This window comes from Diadema setosum, chromosome 4 (genome assembly GCF_964275005.1).
Source record: "Diadema setosum chromosome 4, eeDiaSeto1, whole genome shotgun sequence".
Lineage (NCBI taxonomy): Eukaryota > Metazoa > Echinodermata > Echinoidea > Diadematoida > Diadematidae > Diadema > Diadema setosum.
The window spans coordinates 45192315-45211710 of NC_092688.1; the positions used below are offsets into that span (position 1 = coordinate 45192315).

The window sequence follows — 19396 nt, forward strand, 5'->3', positions numbered from 1 at the left end:
GATGGAGAAGTGGGATGCAGATGTGTAGAAAGTGGTAAAGTGATAGAGGAGGGATCGGACACAAAGGGGAGAGAAGGAGATGGAAGGGGTTGGGAAGAGTATGATACTTCAACAAAATCCTATTACGCTCTCATACGTTACGCCTGTTATCATTTTTTGAAGGGACTCTATGGGAGTGGGTGTACTTTACTGAATTAAATTCCAATGTGTTTTGGTTCCTCGTTTTTGATGCAGCATTGCCGGTGTACAGTGCGAGGTGGTGGTTGGCTACAACAAGAATACCCAGCCTGGCAGGGCACCGTGTATCCACGCATGGAATAGGGTCAAACTTGACGGCTACTGGTTCTTCGCTGATTGCACTTCAGCATGCCGCAAATCAGGTGGGTGAAAGGTCAACCGGAAGTCATAATCCCAGATTACTTCCGCGCTTTTACTAATCGGATTCCTCAACTGCACTTAGTCTGTTTTTCTTTATGCTTTTTGCCCACCTTCGTCCCTAAAATGTCCTCGTCGTGTTTGGGGGTTGAATTCTGTGTACAAACTATACGGCAAGTTGTTGGGTGATGACTTGATCAGCTTTCTCATTTGCATTATTCAAATTTGCTTGTTCTTGAACTGTATAAAAAATCGCAAAGTACACAACTTCATCAAATTTTACTTTTGTTTTTATAGTCTAAATTTGTTAAACAATTTTTTGCCTTCTAAGTAAAACATGTGAAGTAAAAAGTGTTCGGACGAAATTTTGCCATGATTGCAAAGATTGCTCGGTAAGAGCAGAGTCTTATTCAAGCGTTTACCCGGGTAACAGAGTAAGGGAATTAGAAAGGTACTATAGACAAAGCTGAAGATAATAATCATGTTTCTTGTCTGTCTTTTTTTTTTTTTTCATCATCACAAGAGACCATTTAGAATAGAGCGATTCAAGTTCTTGTATATTTTCTATAATCTTCATCATTTTTTTTTTTTGTTAACAGAGTCGTCTTGCTGTCCTGAGAAATTCCGAGAATTTGAATTTCTAGCTGAGCCCAGGTACTTCAATTCACGGCGCCTTCCGCAGCCACTGGACAAGTACGGCGAGCCAGTCTCGTACATGTCGGTCGAACAGTTCATCAGTCAGCCGACATTCGGCGCGCTCGCATCGGTGTGTGATCTCGAGGTGCTCAGCCACTCGTCCGGGGTGATCGGAGCCGACGGAAACAATCGAGTCCGCATCGCCCTGCGGAGTGTGGTGCCACTCTCGACCTGGTCCTCGCTGATGTCCTCCGCCGATTTTACGGAGAACAGAGACAATGTGGTCCAGTGGTGGCAGGGAAATGTACTCCATGTGGCTGTCTACATTCCGCGCGACGGTGTGTGGACGCTGAAGATCTTCGCGCACCTTGTGTGCGATAAAGGTAAAGAGCGCGACCCCAACGCCTTGATACCCCCAACCGTCGTAGACACGGGTCACTGTCATCTCGTGACGTTTACCATCATCGCAAAAGGGGGTCAAACAAACGCAGCGATGGTAGCTCACGACACCGGAATGTGCGGAATGTCCCTCACCTGTAGGGACGTAAAGGCCGTCGGCCAGCCTGTTCCCATCGTGAAGGCAATCGAAGGCAAGGCATCGCTCACCTTCCTGTTGAAGAACTCCAGCGTGAAAATGGTGTACAGATTCTTCCGTGTGGAAATACATCCTAAGTTCATATCCAATCGTGTGTACATGGAGTGCATTGGGAGAGTGGTCATCGTGCATATTTTCTGCCCGATACCGGGACGCTACATCCTCCGACTCCTCATCAACAGGGGTGGCAAGGAGTACGCACGACAGGGAGAGTACGTCATCCAGGATGAAGGCACCAGCGTGGGAAGTCGGTCGCTGGTCTTCACAAAGATCATGGGATACCACGTCTGGGGTCCCAACGAGCACTTCAGGGACTACGGAATAAAGTTGTCCCCCGTCCATGCGTCGTCAACGATTCACGCCATTGATGGAGAGACGCGATTCGAATTGAGGTGGCCATCTGGTAAGGATCTGTTTCTATCCTGCTGCCTCCAGGACATCGAGAATGAGAGCCGCCTCCAGGCTGGGCGAGTCATGATCAGCTCGATGCCCACTGTCGGAGAATCAACAATCACAACCGCCTTCCACATCCGGATGCAGGAGACTGGCTACTTTGTGCTGCAGGTGTTTGCAAGACCGAAAGACGTCACCAGCAACAAGCGAATCGGAGGATGGCTCCTAGTCGTCGACAAGAAATCCAACAAACCGAGATTCCCCGAGGAATGTATGATGAGCGGACCCAACGAGGTCTTCTACAAACTGGGAATGAAGACCAACTTGACGAAACTTGAGACATCCAGTGGCAAAGGATGCATCGAGGTCCAGTATGATGCCGACGTCGAGAAGTCTTTCCGGTACAGTGTCACGTCGTACAGTTACGACAAATTCGATGATGTGGTTGCCATGACAACAACCGCCATTCGACCTCACGCCGTGTACGTGACATCGTTCAGGTTCACTCTGCCATGTGAAAACGTCTACTCCTTTCGCTTGATGACCGTTGGTGAGGGAAACGAGTGGCTAACGATTGGTAACTGGGGCATCATCTACGATAGGTCTGGCAGCCCTAACAAGGAAAGCCCGGCTAAAGTCTGAACAAGCGTGATTTCTAACTGTCAGTTATAGATGATCTTCGACAGTGTTTTCACCTTTTTCTTCGGGAGTCGTGGTGCCTCGGATACGACATAGACACGATAAATAGTTAAGTTGCGATTGTTTATGTTTTCATGTTTTTTATGTCTCCTCCCAGGAGGGTGCTATGGATCCTTTGTTACGAGCGATTAAAGGAAAATTATTCCTTGGTACTTGGCAAACGTGCACTACATGATGCACAGATGCACTGATATAGTTTTAGTGAAATCCTTCAAGGACAAAGGAAATTGGACCTTTGGCTAAAAACTTAATTTTCAGTTACTTCATCATGTCCAGTGGTAATGTGATCTGAGAAGAAAGGTAGAAATGTATGGGCTATCACCTATCAAGCAAAGTGGTAAAAGATGGGAACGCCATGATCTAATGGCACTGTACTTTTTTGGGAAAAATCTAGTCAATATCAGCTAGGAATGTGATGCAAGTCTGTGGACAGGATAGAAATAAATTGACACTTACTTGCTTGAACATGGCAGTGGTAAGAAGGCAAAGATCAAGGTTAAAAGATCGTTGCATTTTCATTTAAAAATCACATTTTTAGGAAGACCTTCAGCAAAGGAATGCCATTTGTAATGTCTGGCCAGAAGGAGAAAAATAGGCAAAGATGTAAACTTGAAAATAATAGAGGTGAAAGGTCACAGGTCAACAAAATTAACCTCAGTTATCATATCTGCCCTTAAATTCTACTTGGGAATCCATTTACAATGTTATAAGGTGTAAACTTGAGACAACTAATCTAAGGGACTATGCAATGTCCGTAATCCTTATCAATGACAAACTTCAAGATGTAGTTTATGCAGAGCTATTGTGGCAGATATGATAATTATTATTACTGTACTTTTTTTCAATGTCTCAAATTCTTCATGCAAATGAAGAGAATTATTTTTCATAGAAATTACAATACTTGCTCTTTTTTCAAACCCACTACATTTCGAGAGAGATGGAAATCATCGGTATCTAGCTTGCTTGTGGCATGACTTCGAGGCTGCTTATCATCATCTTTATCTTCTCTCTCTCTTTCTCTCCCTGTAATTGGACATATCATTTGTTCACACAAGCAACCGACCATAATTCCTTAAGCATAATGATGATTATAAGGACAAGAAGAAAGAGTGCATGTTCCTCGTAAAACGCAGGTCACTTCGAGAATCCATGTGCTTCTAGACGACACCTCAAAATAGGAGGCAAGCATTCGGGGAAGAAGTCAAGGTTACTCTAAAGCATATCGCCAACTAAAGCCATGACCTAATTTTGCGCACTTCAAGTTTTTGTCAAAGTTCAAAGACTTGCATTGCTCTTTGGAGAGGGTGCTTCGGTCCAACTGATTAAAAAAAAAAATGTTTGATTTCAGCAGGTTAATGTCTCCAAGTAATACCTAGTTTAACTTTAATTGACAATATTTTGAACGATACTTATGCTTCATGGTAAAGAAGTATGTCCGTGTGTTGTATTTGCTTTGCTTTGTCTTTTGTTTTGCTTTAGCTTTCATATCTTTTTTGAGATGTACAAACAGTTCCATGTGTGTGATACGAGGCTATGTATTGCATAAATATAATTATTTATTCATTCTTTTTAATCATTTTGACAAAAATCACAAACGAGAAGGGTGCAACTGCAATCAGGGCGACAGCAACAAGTTTTCAATAAGTGTGTTCCTCCACGTCCTTCGTTTCCATAGAAACGTTCATGCACAACACACCCCCTCTTGCCGCCAGACCTAAAGTGGAAAAGAAATATATAGAAAACAGACTCCCTACAAAGTTCAAACGTGTTTGGGATCCAAGATATAACAAGCTATTATAAACGTGTTCGTGCAGACAATGACGGGTGCTGTTCGTTATTCCGAAGGTTCGCTATTCCGAAGGTTCGTTATTCCGAAGGGTCGTTAATCCGAAACACACATATTCCCTATACCTAGAGGTTCGTTAATCCGAAAATGAAAAAGGGTAATCCGAACATTTATGGCGTTATTCCGAAGGTTCGTTATTCCGAAGATTCGTTAATCCGAAAATGAAATTCGGAACAATGAACCTTCGGAATAACGAATCTTCGGACTAAAGAGCCTTCGGAATAACGAACCTTCGGAATAACGAGCTGTAACCGACAATAACTGCCCCTTCAAGGCAAGTGATTTTTCTACCCATTTCTCCGTGTGCAATCGTAAATAAATGAAAAATGACTGGTGATATGTTAAATGTGTAGTCGATATCATTCAAGTTACACAACTCATCTTTCCCTATGGCGCCTCAATGATTTGTTTTAAACATTATTCAAACGCACAAAGATACGATTCGTTGTGAAATTATGAACATGACGATGAGGATAGCAATAAGGAAGATGATATCAAACAATATGAATGATGATGTTATAGCCATGAAAGAAATGATAAGAAAAGGATTATTGTGATGCTTTGCGGACGCTGAGATAATTAGATAATCAGAATTTCGTTGGCAATACCATTACCGGGCCATCGTCATTCTCGTTCACGCGGATCGTGAATATTCATTGCTGAAAGTGAGGAATAGAAATAGCCGCTGGGTACATATTCTGCGTCACATTCTATAGGAACGCCGAAAATCTTCTATCTGTTAAGGGGGTATCTCACTGAACGGCGAACGTAGCGAATTTGGGATTTCGCCAGGGTTCGTAAAGGGTTGCAAAAGGTTCGTTAACAGTCGCAAGAAAGTTCGCAAACGGTTTTTATTGCCGCAAACAGTTTTTCTTGTCGCAAAGAAATTTTGAACATGTTCAAAATTTCTTTGCGAACCTTTGCGAATTTGTATTTTCGCTAACAGTTGCAAACATTCGCAAAACACTTGTAAGAATTCGCAAACGGTCGTAATACGGTGTCGCTAACATTTTTATTTAATTCGCCACTGCTAGCGAACAAGTAACCATATGGTTCCTATATAAAAGCTTCTGAAACAGACATGGTTCCACTCTAAGAAAGTTCTTGAAGCTCTTGACATCTCCATCATGTAATTGCTGCAAGTCTGTCCTCTGCAACCACTCTCTGACCCAAACAGTCTTTCTTTTCTTCTTCCTTTCTTGTTTTTCTTTATTTTATTTCTCTTATGCTGCACAATAGCTGTAGCCTGACAACGCAGCTCTACAAGGATAGCAGCACCTTGAGCCTCTTCTTGGCAGAAATTTATTTCCATATACTGGAAATCCATCTTGAACGGTTGTCACAAGAGATCTGAATGCAGTGGAAGGTTTTACGTTCGTTTTATGGGTCTGACTATACATAATCGCCTGGTACTTTTCTAGGTCCAAGAACATTCGTAAAATTGTCGCAAAGGATTTGCAAACAGTTGCTAATATTTGCAAAACTGTCGCTAACATTTGCAAAACTGTCGCTAACATTTGCTAACATTCGCTAATAGTCGCCATCTGTGTTTCGCAAACACTTTCGCAAACGTTCGCTCAAGTGTTGCTAATTGTCGCTAAACATCGCTAAAAGTCGCTAACTGTCGCTAATGGCAGAAGCGAACCTTGATTTTTCGCAAACGTTCGTCAGAAAAGTTGGCGAATCTCAAATTCGCTACGTTCGCAAACGTTCGCCGCTCAGTGAGATACCAGCTTTACTCTTTGCCAACCCTCATACAGTGAAGAATGAGTTTATGTAATTTCATTAAAGCTGTATAGTAATGGAGTGATCTGCAATGTATGCTGTAGTTTTATATGTACATTGTATTGGAAAATAAACATAAAGACAACGAAAATGGCGCTTCGCACTGGTGTCTTTTTTCCCCTTCTTGCTTCTTTTTGGCCGGTGATGAAGAAGAGATAACTGAAGAAAAAATACTGAAAGTTGTTCACACAATGAACATGGAATGAGATGGTTCATGATGATGCTAGTTTTGATAACAGAAATACAAGTAGCAGATACCATGGAAGCAATTTGATCCGTCAAGATGTTTTTACCCACTATGTCCCTCTCGACCCAGGTGTATAAATGGGTACCTGGCAATGCCAGGGTAATAATAATTGCAGGGCCCTCTGGTAGAACAGTGGCAACACTGATGAGGCTACCCTGGGTAAATAAGACCTTATTATTATTATTATTATCATTATAAGTCCTAGAAACCAACTTTCTGTGGTTTTGTGCTGTATATTTTGATCTGTATGATTTTGATTATTCGTTGTTGGTGTTTCATAAGATTACTATCAAAGAATCTCTCGTCTGAGAAGTCTTATTTACGTAATATTATTGTTGCGGAATGTTCAAAAACATTTGCTAGATTTATAACGAAATCTCCATTGGCAACACATTTCACAAGGGTATAAGAGGGTTTTGTTGTGTTTTTTTTTTCCTATCTGAGACATATCATGGATTTCTGCTTTTGTGCAGATTAAAAAACAGTTAATTTATTGTTTTATCTTTTTAATACCTTGCAGCGTTCAATACATGCCGTGAATAGGTGGTGATGTAAATGACAAAGTTTAATAATAATTACTCCAGCAAGATTTCCCCAAGACTTTATAGATTCACTTGCAAAGGTAGTGAAAATAAGATTTAATGACGGCTACAGGTACTCAGGTTGCTAGCCCCTTCTATATGGGTAGAGAAGGAATCTACACTGATCGCACTGTATTAATCTAACATTTTTGCTTGATTGCAACACGAAATGCGAAACCCAGACGCACCCTTGGGTGCACATAAAGTTTGAGGGCATGATGATGTAATTTTATCTATTTTGAAATAAACATATCATTGTGTGTGTGCTCTATTTAGATACTGTACATTATTTTGGGTTGAACCATGATATGGGTGTGTCTGTGCGTGGTTGGAGGTGTGTGTACGTGGTTCAGTGTGTGCACGTGGATGAGTTAGTGTGCGGTACACGCGCGCGTGTATTGTGTAGTTATTTGAGTTTGTCTGAAGAATATGAGGTTTTCATCAATATCATATGAGCTCCTTCGTGGAGACGTAATGAGCTCCTTTATGGAGACAATATGAGCTCCCTCGTGGAGAATTTATGAGCTCCTTTGTGGAGACAATATGAGCTCCCTCTAGGAGACTTGGTATGCATTTAATATTCTTGTTTATATCTCTTTAAGATCTATAATGTTTGTTTTATGTTATAAGTGCTGTCTGGGGCAAATTATTTGTATAGGGCCCCATTTCTCTCTCTCTCTCTTCTTTCGATCTTTAAAATAACAACAACATGATGATGCAGTCCTTGCTATTCCAAAATGAGATGTCTGAGAAACGTGGTTGCTTTTTTAATGACGTATCAAACATTCTTATCAAGGAAAATGAAGTGAAACGCATAATTCATTCACCACGTTAAACTGTGGGTAGCAGGCATTCGGCCACATCGGAGCAGAGTATAATTATGTCAACCGATACACGCAAACAAACACAGGCATTCTCTAAAGTAGTGCAAACTGTACAGCATTTACGAGTGTCTTCTTACGCTCATAAACACACACACACAAACACACACAAACATACAAGCATACATTAAACTTTACTGTTTAATGTCCCTCATTGTAAATTCAGTGAGTTTGTTATTCCGAAGGTTTGTTATTTCGAAGGTTCGTTAAACCAAAAATGAAATAAGGATCGTAATATATTATAAGGATCCTTATTCCGAAGTTTCGTTTTTCCGAAGGTTCTTTAATCCGAAAATGGAATACGGTTCCCTATTCTGAAGTTTCGTTGTTGATAAAATAAAGGAAGGTTTGTAATTCTGAAGGTTCGTTCATCCGAAAATGAAAAAAGGTCGTTATTCTAGGGTTAGTTTATACGAGCCTTATTTTCATTTTCGGACGTTCAGAGAAAAAAGAAAGCAAACAAACCTGTTCTGCGCACACGCAAATTTGCTTTTAATAATCGACCTCGCGTCGTCTGAGTTTTCATTACGCGTCCTGAGCCATTTTTTTTTTTTTTTTTTTTTTTTTTGCGTCCGCTCAAATTCACACCGCAGAGGGCTACTTGATGCAGTGATCCAATGGGGGCGCTATTTTACTTTTTAAAATCCCATTGCCTGCTTCCTCGCGTACTGAGTAATCTAAAGCTGCAACTCGAGCAGGGAGAGAGGAGAACGGCCAACGCAGTCGTCGTCTTAAAGGTACTAGCCCACATTTGCAAACCCACGAAAATCAAAACTGCATAAAACAGGTCCAATATGACTTCAAGTACAAGTTATAACAGTAACATACCTCACCTGTCGCTCTTTGTCTACACCATTCGATAAAAGAGAGAAAAATCATCATCGTTTTAAAATCAATTTTCCAAACCGGGTCAACCCGACCCAAAATCGAATTACGAGCGCGGGCTATAGCTACGTACATTGTACATGTAACACGTACGTGGACCGGAGCTAGCGAGCGTTATACGCATGCATACGGATTACGGTGCATTTTCATTTATTTTTATGAAAGTAATGGACTAATTGGAACGAAATTTTGCACAGGTGTTACTGCAATCATACCCAAACTCCATGCTAACTATGAGACAAATTGCTGCAGGTTTACAAATGTGGGCTAATACCTTTAAACGTCCACGTCGCAAATCTAAAACTCCCTATTAATGATTCGTGGACGTACTCAAATTTAGCTGAAAGTCATCTCGCTCTATCCACAGAAATATTTCTGTGGCTCTATCGCGTAGACCGCGTAAAGATGGCGTCTGGAACATTTTTTATACTACATAAGAGAAACCAATCCCCAAATTGCATTAACGGCTTTCTATGTTATACAGTGATGAAGGACGTAATTCCGACTCTTGCCAGTGGGGGCGCTGTGGCATATGGATAAGACTCCCGACTCCCGATCGGAGGACACGAGTTCGAATCCCGCCCAGTGCTTACGTCCTTGGACAAGATGTTTTTACTTACTGTGTCCCTGTCGACCCAGGTGTATAATGGGTACCTGGCAACGCTAGGGTAATAGTAATGGCAGGGCCCTCTGGTAGAGCAGTGTCAACACTGAAGAGGCTACCCTGGGTAAATAAGATATTATTATTATTATAATCATAAATGATTATCATATGGACGAGCCTACTTCAGAACAAATCCAGCATAGATAAGCGTTGTATATAGATTCCCCATAAACGAGAAGGAAAATGACCCGCACTCATTTCTCAAATCGACAGTACTACCAAGCCATCCGCTTTAGGAAACATTCGCTTGTGCAATTATTCGTATAACGTTCATGACGTCGTATGAAAGAGAATGGATGATACACACAATGATACACGGTGATGTAGATGATGTCCATATTGATCTGTAGGCTTACGAGATGATACTTGTGTAATTTCAATTAAATTCAGTGGTGTGTCTCAATCTTTTCGAGCAAAGAAGGTGTGTGTGTGGGGGGGGGGATAATATTGTAGCAATCGCCAGGTTCCCGAAACAAATTGTTCATGTCTGCATTAATATACATTAAGTTCCTTATGCTAGTATCATTGTGAGGTATCGACTCGCAGTTGTGTCGTTTATGATGCCTCTAAATAATTATCAACAACAAGATATAGTCACATACTAGACTTAATTACGAGTTGATAGTTTAAAATTTTCGTCTAATCATCGTAGTGAGAGCTGGGGGAAGGCTTTAATGAAAAAACGATTCACTGAACCAGACGTCAAAAGCAAATCTGGGAATGTTGGATAGCGCCATCTTCCGGCCTGTCATTGGCTGCACATGTGGGGCCATTTCTTCTTCTTTTTCTTCTTTTTCTTTTTCCTCGTCTTCTTCTTTTTATTATTATTATTATTGTCATTATTATCATTATTATTATGATTATTATTATTGTTATTATTATTATTATCATCATCATTACTGTTATCATTATTGTTGTTATTATTATTACTATTATTATTATTATTATTATTATTATCTTTCTTTTGCTCCATGGAAATTTTGGTGGGCACAATCACCCTTATTGAGAGATTGTAAACATAAATCTACATTCCTGTAGATAGATATTGCTTGATATGCCCTTAAGTATTGCTGAGTATATATAGATGTTTGGTTAACAATAGGCCTACTCTCATTTCATGCTGCGTAAGTAAATTGAATAATTAGATGTTTTCACCCATATGGCAAACAGACGAAATACGAGTGAAAAAAGACCTCAAAACGACACAACGTCTTATTGAAACTGACCGTGTCTGTTCAATGTTGAAATGATTTTGGTAGACCCTTTGGGTGCTTCAGGGGCCGGCTGACACAGAAACCCTATAGCATTGTTCACGCTGTCCAAAGTTCCAGCAAATAAGGGGTTAAGCTACTTAAACTCTCACCCCCCCCCCCTCATTAAACCAGTCAGTCAGTCTTATTGATCCATCTTAAATGTATAAAAATTGAGTCGTTTGCCTTTGTCATTAGCGATAGGATTTTTGCCGAGGACCCAGGACTGTCGAATGGACAATAATTAGGTTTGGGTTTGTTTGATGTCATGTTTTGTTTTGTTTGTTGTTCATGTAGTTGAGCTCTTCTTTTTTTTCCGCATTTTTCTCGATTGACAAGTTTTCGGAGGTATATCGATTATACCATATCAAATTTTCTCGAGATGTTTATCAGCAATGTGTATAATGTCGTTGGGGTTTTCCAGCTTTGACACACGAGGGGTTACAATATCGCAAGAATTCACACTTATAGTGTGTTTGCTCAAAAATGTATCTCCAGTCGTATACAGCGTCTTTGGGAATCAGACTATAATTATTTTTTGCATGTGTATGTATCATGGTACTGTGTGAGTGTTTTGTAATGCAGAATATTTGACCAATTCTAATACGTGTTATTTTCTTGTAACCTGATTTGTCTGCAGAAAAAAAAAAATGCTTCACGTTTTCGAGAGTTCATCGTTGATACCGTGTTCACCGGTTGCCATACATCATAGGCCTACTATACAATTTGAATTCTTCGAAAACATCTGTAAAATGTATCTTTCAAACTCTGTTGGAGGTATTCTAGCTTTTATTCTATAGCTATACTTAACACGACGAAATGCCGTGACGGTCTCCACATCACGATACATAAAAAATTCGCCGAACATCGTGGTAGATCTTGTCAGACGATATTATTTACTTTTGTTGTATTCATTCGCAAGATCCGGTTCGACGCTATCACGGAATCTATGTGACTGCGTCACAGCTTTCGTTTAAGTAGACTTCATTCATGAAAAAAAAAAAATCCGCTATTCTTAACTTTGAATAGAAGAAAATCATTACTTTCGCACGTCACGCATACTACATTACACTGTATCTAGAGATTCATCGTGATGTCACCAAATCGATTATTTTATTCACACAAATACAACTAGACGACTGAATAAGTGGGTGTATTATACTACAAATCTTCGTTATTTACCTGGGGACCAGTACTCCCTGTCATGATATAGGCCTATAGAGCAACCATGCGAGCTGCAATCTACCAATCTACCCACGCGTTTCGCACGGATTGGCTCGCTCCACTACGCAACATCGACCCTTTGAACAATGGTCGAAGGATTAAACGAACAGGTCTTATTGGAAGTCCGCATAGCGATCAATATTCTACTCACAGCCTCACTTCCTCTATTCACCTGGTCCAAACACAAAATAAAGAATGCTACAAGGAAATCTAGCAATCACTTGTGTGGGATTCTCTGTCCAGTTATGTTGTCTGTTTACTCCGTCGTTCTGTCAATGTCAGTTCCTTCTATAACATGGAATGCGTGCATACATTGTTCTGTAGCCTCTTATTATTTATCTCCAAAGTGTTTGCATGACTGGCCTAGAGGAACTAGAAAAAGAGCCAGCATTCATGGACTAATTCGATGACCAGCCGCAGAAAAGAATTCTTGAAAAATGTCGCCCTCTTCCCTGAAGCTGGGCGGACGCAACAACCGCGGTTGCTAATGTGTCAGAATCGCTGGAGTTTAATCATAATGTTTAGTGTCTACCGATACAGTTGGATCGACGTGCTTGGGTGACGGATCAGATATACCTCACTCTCGTTGGTTTAGTTTTGTTTGCATCTGTCATTGCTCATTATCAGCACACAGCAGCGAGAAGCTCATCTGAATTATCACATGGATGATTTCATTAACAAGTTGATTAGGCCAACGACATTATCCCATTATTGACCACCAATAACATCCCGAGACAGCCATCGGTAGTTCCCCGTGAAGTTCGTCGGAAACAGCGGATGATTTTCTGCAGTATAGTTGGTCCGTTTCTGTCATTACGACGTGAGGGGTCACTACCCTGTAAAGAAAAACACTTCATACATTTTTTTTTTTTGGTTAAAACTGAAAGCATTTGACTTCCAAACAGCTCATGATCGTACTGATGGTTCGATATTTTCTCATCGCGATACATAATGCTGTAAGACGAGATTTGATATCTGACGCTCAAGCGGCCATGTCACGTGACATTGAAGAAACGTCCATCTCAAGTTGAGCTGAGTCACGCTCAACTCTTTGTATGTCGATCTCAAATAGCCGACAATGAAGTGGTTTTCCGCCCAGTGGGTATATCTATACTAAAGGAGGAAGAGAATCCCAGCGGTCACACTGTAACATTTTGCAGCGGTTGATTAACAACGAGGAGGAAATTGTTACAAAGAGCGTTGGTGATACACTGTGCTTCCAACTAACGAGTAACAAGAAAAATGTCTGAACTCTGAGGACAAAACAAGCCTCGATCGCAGACATTATCCTTATTGTTCATGGAGATACAACAAAGCCACGGCTGCTCTGTGCCAAAAACTAAAACCTTGGATAGTTACCGTGACAAGAATGGTTGTTTGACAGCTATAGTGTTGGAGAGGAGTCAACGTCAAATCAGTTGCTATCGGATGAAGTGCGTAAGAAATTATTCATTTATAGAGAAGGCGTTTCTGCGGTCCGGAACAGCTTTCGTCGCGCCTAATTAGAATGCTCTCGTAATGAATATGGCAGTGCCAATAAACAAGATAATAGACATCTGTCTGTAAACATCTGTGTTTTAACGTGAAGGTTGATACACCAGAGAGACAAGCGAGTAGTGAAATACAGATGAAATGTTGCGAACGACAACACGGCCATTGTCGAACAACAGAATATTGTACCTGTTTCCGTATTGATAACTTTTGATTACTTAGCAATATTGATTAAGTAATATTAAGCAATATTGAATAGTTACTGATGGACACCATTGATTGTTATGGCTCCAACAATTTACCCCATGGTGACAGAGAATGATACCAATACAAGCGACCCCAGCGCCCCCGCTGGTAGAGGAGTGACCATCAGCTGCTCGTGGGCAGACAGCAGCCCGAACTGGACACTCGCGCGGGAAACCCTTGGCTATGGTCTCCAGGTACACACGTACCTCTTTGCTGCCGTCTTTTCTGCGATATTTCTGTACGCAGTTTGCATCATTGTGCAGACGTTGAGGGGAAATCAGGCGCGAAGACGACTTGGGCTGTCGTTGCACGCGATGGTGGCGCTGGCAACGGTCGCGAGAGCTGTGTCGCTGTTCATTGACCCGTACGGCTCGAGGATGCTGTTGCCTTGTCCCATCAACGTGATCATCTGGTCCTTGGGTTGGCCCAGCATCATCGCTTCGCATAGTATCTTCTTCTTGGCCGTTCTGGAGACCACCAAGCTCTCGATCGCGTCACCGAGATTTCAGCGGCTCTCCACGCTCACCGTCATCATCACCGTCAGCCTCGCATACGTCATCTTCGCCGACCTCCTCGTCTCGTACGTGCCTTCCACCATCATCTCCATCTTGCTGTGCGAGCTCCTCTTCATCATCTGGGGCGTGGCCCTGACGGCGGGCTTCGTCTTCGCCTGGCGGAAAATCCGGCGGAATCTCTCGGCGTCGCATCCGCGAAACAAAAGTGAGCGACGTCGCTCCTCGATGCACGGATCCGTGGCGTCGAAAGAGAGCGAGGTGCGTCGAGTGAATCGTTTGATCGCCATATTTCTATGCAGCGCTGGAGTTTGCTTCCTGCTAACCCTCTCACACCTACCCCCCGTCATCGCAATGTTTTACCGGCGAATCATCGAGTATACCGAGAATCCGTGGCAGTGGTGGGCTTTCGAGACTGGACAGAGAACGCTGGAGCTGACCATGTGCATCCTCATCTTGGTTGCCATGGTGAAATCTTCCGACAGGGACAGGGAAGACAGCCCTTCTGGTAGCAAGAAGTTAACCGTTGTCTCCAGGGAAATGAAGGAGAACGATCATGGCATTTCCAACGATTTGATGAATAACGGTACTCATTCGGTAACTCCCGCGGAAAAAGATGGGTTGCAAAGTGAGGACAAAACTGGAGAGCAGTTGCAACCTGGGTTGCCGTAGCCCTAAGACTGGCCCACAAATCATTCTTGATGCCTAGCACTTTGCAATAGCTATTGATGCCAATGATTTTACAGCAATTTTTATGTGTAATTACGTATAAGTCTTGTCATATTCTATAATTATAGTTTACTGAAATCGCCAATTGACAATTTGAATATGTATTGTCATAGTAGCAAACTCGAACAATTTGCTGCGTTTATGATGGAGTATATAATAATCACTGATATGGGGGCAATTCAGGTGGGCATTTCATGAAGCGTTTTGGTCAGATATTTTTCTGACAAACCGTTACAAGCTACTGAAATCCTTGCATCTGATTGGCTGAGAGCAAATTTGTCCGACAACTTTGTCGGACAAAATGTTTCATGATAAAATGCCCCCCTGAAGATGAATGATAGGTAGAACACATTATGGTTATGTAGAGGCATAATACTTGTAACGATCGTTTTGATTGTTTCGTGGTGCTCCTTACGAAGTCTCACAGCACAGTATTTCAATACCCATCCGAAAGATCGACTTATAGTCATTTTTCATCGTTCACAATCACACATTACCATCTCATTCGATATCACAGATAGAAATTAGTTTGATTTATTCATTACAATACATGTGTCCACTTTAATCCATTCTCACTCATGCCCGCTTACCCAGAATTAAATATACGTAGTGACTACTAGCAGGCTGATTGATGCAATTTCCAAATTGTATAGGCGATGATAATAATTTTACGCGTTGTTCCAAGGTCCAAATAAAAAAGCGGTTATTTTGTAAATGGTTTTGTCGACCTATATATGAAAATCTACTCTACAGTGTTTGAGTTGATTTTAAAGGAAACCAAAACCCAAAGAGAAATGTAGATTGAGTGAAAGCAGCAACATTAGTACAACACATCAGTGAAAGTTTGAGAAAAATCGGACAATCGATGTAAAAGTTATGAATTTGTAAAGTTTTGGTGTTGGAATCGCTGGATGAGGAGACTACTAGAGTTCATGACGTCATGTGTGGACAACAATATAAAGAAAATATAAAGGGAATTCCACAAAAATTCGTTTTTCATGAAAATTACACATTCCATCAAGTTGATATACTAACATATTTTAAGGGTAGTAATATTACCCCTGCTTTCTGAAAGTGGTTAGTCAAGTGCTCTTTCATTATGCTAGAAAAGTGAAATCATGTTTAATTTTCTTTATATTTTCTTAAGCTATAATTGTTGTCCACACATGATGGGATGGGGATTTCGTTTTGCTTTGTTTTCGTATAAAGAAAGATTAAGGTGCGTTGAAGAAAATAAGATGATAAAGCCAAAGATTTTTCACAAAGGAGCAACTTCAGCATCCCGTTGAAGTAGAACGTTTCCCTGTTGAAGAAGAGAGGCACTGGGTATTAGCGATGTCATATATAACAACTAAATTTGGACAACACTTAGTGATTGTATGTTCCCACAGTAGCTAATTACCCGTTGCCTTGGTAGCTGGTTGTCCAATGATATAATTCATGCGTGTATACTTGAATATCACAATGAAATTCGGATTTGGTGCTCTTGTTTCAGCTTGACAAAGGAAAGCCAATACTTGACATTATTTTAGATTGTATTGTACAATATACTGTATTTGACACTGTAAGGGCCTATCGACCACTTCGGTTTGGTACTGTTTGTTATGGTAATTTCTAACTGGGGGCTTCAAGTATACCTAAAACAAAAAGATGATTTATGCACAAGCTGACATAGTAACGCACCTGGCTCGTTACATAACCAATGAAAGTGCTTTTGTTCTTCTTTGGAACGCCTTATGCCGCCAAGTTACAGTGCTCTGAAGTCGGATTCATCTATAGAACATCATTAGAATTACTGTCTTAAACTTCTGCTATTTGTATTACACGTCATAATCTTGCCTCTGGCTGCAAGCAGGCCACGTAAACTTATTGAACATGTTGGAACTCAGAATTATTTGTATCTGTACAGTTAGTCTTTGTTGTATCGCATGCGTCTTATTCGCACTTCGTCATTGCTATTTAACACATGAACTGTAACCAGACAGCATGTTCAAGAATAATATCGTTCTCCCCAGCTGTAATAAACATTATCATGTCAAATACGTGTATGATGAATAGACAAACGAATAAAAGATGCATGACCGAAACCATGCAGTGGGGCCTTGATCAAGAATTCATAGCATACATACTCATTTAAAGATTAATAAAACAGATCTGGTTAGCTCATGTGCACCTTGGCACAAAATAATGGCCTTTCTCCCCCCCCCTCAGTTGGTTAGGCAAGCATTTCACTCGTTTCCAAGGTGACAATAAATGCTGTTAAGCTTGCCCTGCGTATATCAACAAGTTATGGAAATCATTAGTCATGTTAGAGAAAAAAAGGTGAACTTGCGCAGACCAGGTGATTAGAATGGTCCATTATATTAAACGTGGGAAAGCATCAATTCCATTGTTTTGCATTGAATGTATTAAACTGTTTATATTGATGTTACCAAAAACTCGTCTTGCTATCAGGTGGCTGTGCTCGCAAGCACCATTTATATGGATTACTTGAATAAACATTACATTACAGATGCTTATCTAAGTCAATTTAAAAACTAACATGCCCTATTGGTGTTAATATGTCATTTTTCTGCTACTGCGCAAAGTGGAACCTCAAACTGGCTTTTATGTGATGATGCACATAGAAAAAAACAAATGTAGGTGACACATCTTCTTATTTGCATTAAAAAAAAAAAATTCAAGTACATTTGCATCTTCTGTCATTTTGGACCATTTGTTGCTCTTAATATCTAAATTGCTTATATCAATGAATAAAATTTCGAAAAAGGCGAAACGTTTATAGCTGTTAATGACATCTCGTACAGAGGAAACAGTAAAATGAAAATAAAAAGTCGCTCTAATAATACGCTAAACATGATCCCATTCGGCAGATTCGATTCATAGAATCGTTAGTGGGTAAAACTGAATTTTAGTGTTAAAAAAGAAATAATGCAAAAGTCTATCCAGCGAGTGACTGTGGTGGATAGGGTTGTGTTCACATCACTATTATGTTTCACATGATTATCATGTTTCACATCTCACTCCTAAAAGAGCGGGCATTAAGTCATATTTTTCGTGCTCTAAATTTCGATCCGTTATGATCCGTTACATGATTTTGTTACCTTCATTAGTCGGCTAATGAATACTGAGAGTAATTCTATTAGTGAACGCTGCACAGTGTCATAATTCATGTAGCATGTGGCACATGCTCAGACGCCAATCTGCTCCGAAATCTATTTTATGGGCGCTTTTTTTTTTTTTTTTATTGTAATACGGACAGTGTAGGCAGGAATCCGGATAATATTGGGAAAGTGTTCAGGGGCGATTAATCCGACCTACATTCTTCGCAACTGCCCATTTACCATGGCCAAGGTATACTCTCCGTTTGTCGGGCAAACATTCTCTTAACTGATATTTCCACTGGAACAAGCATTATATCAAGCGGGCGAGGTATAGCGATAATTAGCGAGCAGTTGTAGTTTCAGTTTATGGAGCGCATTGTGCAACAGATATGTTTAAAAGGGGCTTTCGATCGTCATGCTTTTGCGTCATTGTTTCTTTTACCCCCCCCCCCCCCCCACACACACACACTCCTTTTTCTTCATTCTTAGCTGTTGTATTTCCTCAGTATACCTGAATTTACGTTTCAACGCCGTTTCTCATCCAGTATAATATCGCACGTCGTAGTTTCTCAATTTCCCACGCTCAACTTTTTGTTGTTGTTTTTTTCGCTTTGTTTGCACCCCTCCATTTCCTATGCGAGATATATCATAAACGAACCATGATGATACTCACACCTTCATTTAACAGAAACATTGCCGTGGGCGTATTACCATGTTTGGGTGGTATAAACGTTATCCAAATTTTAATCATGTGTGTGTGTGGGGGGGGGTGGGTGTGTTGTCTTTTCTTTTCTTTCTTTCATGTAGCTAGTATATTATACCTACTCTCCATGATATACGCGGGATTCATAGCTGCCATACCGGTCTTTATTCCTGACGCAGATCTGATGGTCTTGCCTGATATACGTACACTCAAACCACTAACAAAATATGCATGTCCGGGTTTCGTTACGAAACTTTAAAGGATTATTCATGTATAAGATAATTGCGAATAAATGCATTTTTAATTCGATCACCGATAAAAAACGCATCGTTTCACACCCTAGCACAAAATCTCAGCTGTCGGTTTCCACTCAAAATACTGAATTGCCGAAACAAATTTCGTTCACCGACTTATTTCACGGTGCATTTTATCCGCGAACAGAGATGTCTCTCTCTCTCTCTCTCTCTCTCTGTGACATCAGGGCCGCGGAAGCGGGGGGGGGGGGGGGGGGGCTGGGGGAGCTGCAGCCCCCCCCCCACACGCACACACA

The 19396-nt window shown here is 40.9% G+C and overlaps 2 protein-coding genes across 2 annotated transcripts; both read left to right on the plus strand.

Moving 5' to 3' along the window:
- Window positions 1-1859: 1859 nt before the first annotated feature.
- Window positions 1860-7432, plus strand: LOC140228043 (uncharacterized). The gene is made up of 2 exons (XM_072308443.1): window positions 1860-4527; window positions 4560-7432. The coding sequence occupies exon 1, from the start codon at window positions 1880-1882 to the stop codon at window positions 2639-2641; it is 762 nt and encodes a 253-aa protein (XP_072164544.1). The 5' UTR covers window positions 1860-1879; the 3' UTR covers window positions 2642-4527; window positions 4560-7432.
- Window positions 7433-13836: 6404 nt separating this feature from the next.
- LOC140227484 (uncharacterized) lies at window positions 13837-14982 on the plus strand. The gene has a single exon (XM_072307886.1). The coding sequence runs from the start codon at window positions 13837-13839 to the stop codon at window positions 14980-14982; it is 1146 nt and encodes a 381-aa protein (XP_072163987.1).
- The last annotated feature ends 4414 nt before the right edge of the window (window positions 14983-19396 follow it).

What these genes read in the sequence shown, in the direction of transcription:
- LOC140228043 (XM_072308443.1), top strand. Translation starts at nt 1,880, where the DNA reads ATGGGATACCACGTCTGGGGTCCCAACGAGCACTTCAGGGACTACGGA.
- LOC140227484 (XM_072307886.1), top strand. Translation starts at nt 13,837, where the DNA reads ATGGCTCCAACAATTTACCCCATGGTGACAGAGAATGATACCAATACA.